This window comes from Solanum verrucosum, unplaced genomic scaffold (assembly GCF_900185275.1).
Source record: "Solanum verrucosum unplaced genomic scaffold, falcon-dt-bn FXZP01000040.1, whole genome shotgun sequence".
In the NCBI taxonomy this organism is placed as follows: Eukaryota; Viridiplantae; Streptophyta; class Magnoliopsida; order Solanales; family Solanaceae; genus Solanum; species Solanum verrucosum.
The window spans coordinates 2947203-2954609 of NW_026020323.1; the positions used below are offsets into that span (position 1 = coordinate 2947203).

Genomic DNA, 7407 nt, shown 5'->3' on the forward strand with positions numbered 1-7407 from the left:
CATGCAGGGCAGGTGGCCAAACCAACTGGGCTACACTGACCAATTCTATTTGTTAAAAAAAAGAGTAGAAGATTTGGTCAATGAGACCCCCCCCCCCCCCACACACACACACACACAACTTTTTATATATTATAAACTACACAGTTTAAGAATCAAGGATGCCACAAACAGCGAAGAAAAAAGATAAAAAAGAAGTATTCCACATTGGAAATAATGCAAATGACAAGGCAAATTTAACCATTTCCTTACATCTGAGCATGGACAATCAATCAATCATAATCAGGATACTCCAAAAATATAAATAAAACTGAAAACAAAGGCCACTCAAATCATAATAAGGAAACCATGTCTGCCTGCTCCAGATAAAAAAGGAAAGGAAAAAAGAAAAGAGGCAGAACATAGATAAATTTCACATAAGACAGGGACAAAGAGTTCACCTTTGCAAAAAAACAACCTGACCAGCAGTATTGCTAGACATGTTGCGTTCTTATTTCCTCTGTATCCCTATGTGATTAATTAGGTTTCTTGGCCTTAAATGTATATCAATGCATATATACATTCAACAAATGAGAGGATGGTAAGTGGAAACTACAGAGGCAAGAAGGTGAAGAAAAATACTTAGAGCAACAAAATTGCACAATATAGATACTAAAAACTGACAATTAGCCAAAAATCCATGGAGCTGAAGTTGACAATAAAGAGAAAATCAAAACTTGGGAGATGTAACATAGGTAATGTTGGTGGAGGCTGAGGAGAAGCGAGACAATGTCAACGGCAGAGGCCATGGAGGTTGAAGGTGACACCGTGAAGACAAACAGGAAAGCTGATATAGGATTGAAGTTGAAAACTAAGAGAGGTATTGTAAGTTACCTATTTCAAAAAAAACTAAGAGAGGTATTGTATGCAGAGCAAAGAGTGAAACAGGAACTTACAACTAAAATATTCTTCGGTCACCTTTTCGGTTAAAATCAAATTATGCACACTCCTAATCTTTCTTCCGCAGACGAACCAGCTAGAGAGATGCATTTAACCTCGGCATGGGACAAACGAATTGGATAAAGAATTGTTAGCTTTTGTACTACAATAGAAAACCGAGTATTTCATCCTAAGATCTCGAGCTAAACTTTTCCTTCTAGTCTTCCTTAGCTGCTTTACAATTTTGATGAAAATTCCAAAGTCTGGCTTGAGACCCTTGTCAATCATTTCATTGAGAATGTTTTGAGCAGCCATAATGTCTCCTTTCTTCTGATTAAGCCTCACAAGCAAGCTGTATAGTGTATTTCCACAGTGGTTATACTTGGCACTCATGTCAATCACATACTTATATGCTTTCTCACGCTCTCCTGCTTCAAGCAAAACTTTAAGAAATGCAGCATGAGTAGTAGAACGTGGTTCCACATTCACATTTACCATCAAATTCATAAATTCAGAGGAAAACTCAACCTGACCACGACTAGATGAATGATATACTAAAGTTTCAAAAGTAATTGCATCTGGATTGAGACCCTTATTTCTCATTTCTTCAAGCACAATACGCACATATTCCAGCTTATCATTCTTACACAATGAGCCAAGCAGGTAGTTATATGACTTGGTATTAGGAGAACAACCAAATTCAGACATCTCTTTGATAATTGCTCGTGCTTTTTCAATTTGGCCTGCCTGACACCTTTTACGGATCAAAATATTGTAGAGAGAAGCTGTTCTTTCAGTGATCTCTATTACAAATGTTGCCATTTCAAACAAGTCCAAACAGCAAAACATCTCGATTAATCCGCAAACACCAGAACCACAGCAGGATCCTCCAACCTCATTTAGCATATCAACCACTTTCTTTGTTGAATTCATCAATGAATCCTTACAAGATCCAAATACAGTTAAGAACCCAAAAGCCTTGTCGGTTAAACAAGTTTTTTCAGCCTTAAACTCCTCCAACAAATAGAACATTGTTTTATAGTCATCTAACCATCCACAATTACAAATAATCAGACTATTGACATAAGCACTGCAGTGAAACTCAGGATGTGAGTCCCGAAGCCAATTAAAGAACTTCAATCCAGATATTCTTTGTTCATTCAAAAGGTCAAAAATCTCTACGACGCACTTTAATGATAGTTTTGAAGCCACCAAAATTAACTGTTGCCTCAAATCCTCCCCACCACCCTTGATTATCTCAATTATTTCCAAAACTTCTTCTGAATACACACTTACTGAGGGCTTTGTACTCTTTTTTATTGTCAATTCATCCATACAAGAACCTGCCACATTCTCAAACTTTTCAGTGTCACAAGAAAACATAGTTGGAGGTTGAACACAAACACCTAGAGCAAGGGCTCCACAACGATGGCCCAAACAAAATAAAATATAACAAGAAACTAAGCACCTTGGTCTCCAATACTGCATACATGTATGCACTATGAAAGATTCTTTCCTACAGGCTACAAATTGGGAATCAATCTGTTTGGAAATATCACACTAGACATTATTAAAGGAAGGCTCTTTTGAATAATGGATGAATCAATATTCTATTTTGAACGAGATCCAAAAGGAAAATTGGCCAAAGAAAGACCTTTAGGTGGTTCTGAAACTAACAACATCGTGTACTAAGCTGAATTGGACATGTCTGAAGGAGTAGCGTGAAATGACGTGACTGGAGAATACCAACTTGAACGAGTGAGGTAAAGAAAAGTGTTTACCATTTTAGCTATTGCCTGGCTGATGCAGAAAAGACTGGGAATTGAGTCATGTCAAGCATTGTGAGTTCAACATTGCAACTTTTTACTCAAAAAAAATTTATCTCCTTCACTCTACTGCTGCTAGGAGAAAGCTTAGGTGGCCACAATGGGTGAATTCTCCCTAAACACGGGTGGCTACACAAGAACTGCAGAATGTATTATTTTAACTTAGACCATAAGGTTTGAGCAAATAGCATTTACACTCTCTGGAATCTAATCTCTTTTTAGCTAAACTTTGTCATAATATGTACTGTTTCAAGTATGAACGTCAGAATAATGCAGAATGATATTGAACTTATCTTCACGATTAACCATGTTTATTAATGTCTTTAACTTGGGGAAAGAAATGTTCTTGGTTAAGCTAAACAGGAAACATAAAATAACATGTTTACCTAAGTAGGCTGCTGACCTATCAAGTTTGGAGCATGACAATTTAGGCCAGTCACCACTCACCACTCAACACTCAACGAATAGTGCACCTTTTATGAAACAAATGGGAGTAAACATACAAGACTTTACAACCAAACCATAAAGCACAAATCTTTTACAGTGTTCTAAGATGAAAAATAGGAAGTAAAAAATTGCACCTTTTAGGGTAAAACAATCTGAAATAATCTTTTTAAAAAAAAAACTACCTTTAAGAACCTCATTAAGAGCTTTCTCTTCCAATTGAAGAAACTTTTTCTCAACTTTAAACCCCTTCATTTCAGCTCCTACCCTAACCTCTTCTCCAACATCAAACAGTCGTTCTTCTTCCCCCTCCACATCAAAACTCCAAGGTTTATACCCTAGTTCTTTTGCCCAAGACCCATCATCAAGAACTTGGCTTTCTATTCCCTCATGGTCCGAATCTTTGCCATTGTTGTTACCTGTGGAAAAGAAACAGGAGTTGTTGGGTAAGAAATGTGGAAATGAGGGTTTAGGGGAAATGGGTTTAGGGTTTAAGACATGGGTGTTGGGGGAAAGTAGGGTGAACAGTCGGAGATGTAAGGATTTGGAGATAAAACGAGAGAGCATTGTAGAAACAGAGGAATAGGAAAAGGTGCTGAAAATGCCTAATTTTATGAATCACATAAGATTACTTTACTACCTTTAGCTATACATGGCAGCACTAATAATCCTTAGGGCTCGTTTGGTGTGAGGTATAGTAACAAATAGTCCCGGGATTAAATTATAGTACCGCTTATTTTGTTGTTTGGTTGGCAAGTTCGGGATAACTTATCCCGGGATTAATAATTAGTACCGGGATAAGTTATCCCTCTCCTTGGGTGGTATAGTAATCCCGGGATAACTTATCCCGGGATAAAATAGGTAAATGACAAAAATGTCTCTTTCAACCCTTTTGTTATATCACTTTTTACATTAATGAAGGGCATTTTTGTAAACAAATAAATTGTTCTTAAAATTTATTATTTTGAATACAACAAACCAAACACTCAATAAAAAATAATCCCAACACAACTTATCCCATCATAACTAATCCCAACATAACTTATCCCAACATAACTTATCCCATCATAACTCATTTTCAAACCAAACGACCCCTAAAGTTTCAACCTTTAGCTAAACATGGCAGTACTAATAATCCTTAAAGTTTCAGTGCCAATGCTCTCACTGATTTAGATCCCTTCCGCTATTAGTTTCTTCAGTTTTGTTCAGTACAAGTCACATGATTGATACTTCCACATACTAAAAGCCTTTCCTATCTTATATTAGAGTCTGACTAACAACTTGTTTTAATCCTGATATGAAATTATGATTGAAATTAAAATTTTATTTGGACATGCGATTTAAACTTTTTATATTATATGTTTTTCATAAATATAAAAATTTCATAAGTTATAAAACTATAAAAATTATCTCAATTCTTTATATAATTTTACCAAATAAATACAAGTTTATTAAATTGCATAATACACTATCCAGAAATATTATTAAAAAATACAATATTTATTAATCAAATTTTAATTCAATTAGAAAAAATTAAAGATAAGTTGTATGGTGTACTAATCTTTAATACAATCCTCTCATATAGTACCAACAATCTTCTCACGTTGAACTTGCATTTCTCGTTCATATATGATTGAGAAGACAAACCAACATTGTTACTTTGAGTCATTTGTTGGTCAATTTAACTGGTAAATATATTTGATAAAAAAATAATGAGTTTGTTGGATATAAATGGTAAAGTAGAAATTGATTTGAAGTAATAATAATAAATTCTATATTAGTGAAAATAGTCATTATATGAGATATAAATGATATTAAAAGTAATGATATGAATTATAAATATTATTTATGTATGAAATAAATGGTTAGTAGATATATATATATGTGTGTGTGTGTGTGAGGTTGTTTTTATAAAATAAACTTGCGGGTCAATTTTTAAAGGAAAAACTACATAGCTAGACATACTTCACTACCATATATACTTATTTTACCTCTAGTTTAAAATAAAGGAAAATTGTATAAAATAACAAACTATTAATTAAAAATAAATGTTATAACCACAGTTTTATTTAATTCTAATTTGTAGCAAACATTTTGTCATTCGACTCTCCCCCTTGAATCTCGCTCGCCTCTCTCACTTTATACAAACACAAATGTATAGATTGTGTTGTGTTTGTATAAGGTGGAGAGAACTGTAATACAAGTACAAATACATATATCTTCGTCCTATACACTTATAATTATACAAATATAAATCTTCTTTTGCCTAGTTTTCTTTTGTCTTTCTTCTTTTCTCGCTTTATACAAACACAAATTATACAAAATACAATATATAATTTGTGTTGTATAAAGCGAGAAAGAGATTTTATATACAAATACAATTGTTTTAACTTGATTCAATTGTATACGAATTCAAATTTTATGCAGATATACAAACACAAAGAACATATACATATACAAACGCAATTTTCATAGACTCAGACACCCGATTTATACAAATCACCGCGATTTATACAAATCAGATGTCTACGATTTTATACAATCAGATGATGCCTACGATTTTATACAGATCTGATGCTCTATAGCAAACTATGTTTGCTATGGAGCACAAATAACAAAAATGTAGCTATAGAACGTTAATATGATTTTTATGTTTGCTAAACCAAAAATTTACTCTTAAAATAATTACACATAATACCACTTTTAATATTTATACCATATATTTTAAAAGATTTAATCAGATACACAAATTCTTTAAATATGATATTGAATAATTATCTTAAAATTTAAATATGATATTGAATAATTATCCATTAGCAATTCAAATTACTCTCACATGAATCGCTTCCCTTCCTTAATCTCATTACTCATATGTATCCCCCCACCCCACGTCCTTCACCCACATCCACCATATCTCTCTTCCTTTAATCCTCTCAATACATGTTTGCATTTCCAAATTTTAAAACTAAATCCCTTAAATATGGATTTTGCAGATTTGTTTAAAAGTGATACTATTATCCCGTGCTTAATATTGATGGATGAATTTCTTTTGTTGATATTTTAATTGATATATGACTTCTGGATCACAATTACAATTGCATTAAAGAAATACCACAATGGAAAGGAGAAACAAAATGAAACAAAATGCATATTATGCCCATTCTCTGAGAGTCGTGTGAGAAAAATCGTAACAAACCTCCATGTATTCAAAAAAATCAGTATTTGTTTTATCGATTGGTGGTGGCAAGGGTTACATAAGTTACTTCGAATTTCTTTCCTCTGTTTTATTTCATGTTTCCCCTAATTAAGCTGAGGCGATATGCATATTATTGTGCCCTAGTTTGTTTGTTGCTTTTAAGAATCTTAATATTACTATTGTTGTGAAATTCACTCATATTACATCTGAAACATTTATGAATATGAATAACTAAGTACTTTATTCACTCTCATACAGATACTCTACCGTCGTGATTTTCTCCTAAATACACACGTTTAAGTTATATTTCATATTTAGATACACATAATTAGATGTATATACTTACTATGTATATGAGATACATATTTTTGAATATAACATATGAAATTGATATTTGATACAACAAATTATTCATATAAAAGATACATAAAATAATATGAAAAAATGGTCCAAAACCACTCCAACCTATACCCGAAATCTCAACTACACACTCTAACTTTACGGGTGTCCTATCACCCCCCTTGGACTATTTAAAATGAAATAAATAACTCCTGAAATGCTGAGTTGGCACAGAGAGTGCATTCAAGTGAACTGCCTATTTTTTCTTTTTTATTATCTTTTTGATAGTTTTTTCTCTTTCTTTTTTCATTGTTTTCTTTCTCTTTCTTATTATCTAAACTATTTTCCTGATCTAAATTTTGTCATGGTTGGAGTTCGAAGATTTTCCGGCAACCTTTTGGAAATTCATCTCCTAATTAATTCTTAATCTTTGTAAAGAATTAATTTGTAATCTAACAATCCATCAAACCTTTTCTTCTCTTGATAAGATTTTGTGTCTTTACATAACAATGTTCTTCACTTTTTGAAGAAAAATACTTCTTTTTTACTGTTGAATATAAATTCAACTACTTTATATACTAAAGAGGGTTTAGATTAAATTTATTTGTTATAGAAGACTAAACTTTGTATTCAATTCATTGACAAGACAACAAATATTTTTTGGGTTAAAACTTTGAGCAGGTGAAG

The 7407-nt window shown here is 32.7% G+C and overlaps 1 protein-coding gene across 1 annotated transcript; it reads right to left on the reverse strand.

Moving 5' to 3' along the window:
- Positions 1-905: 905 nt before the first annotated feature.
- LOC125835432 (pentatricopeptide repeat-containing protein At3g60050-like) lies at positions 906-3752 on the reverse strand. The gene is made up of 2 exons (XM_049514559.1): positions 3371-3752; positions 906-2258 (listed from the first exon to the last, which is right to left on the reverse strand). Exons 1-2 carry the CDS (start codon positions 3750-3752, stop codon positions 1027-1029), a joined length of 1614 nt encoding a protein of 537 aa, XP_049370516.1. The 3' UTR covers positions 906-1026.
- Positions 3753-7407: the final 3655 nt, after the last annotated feature.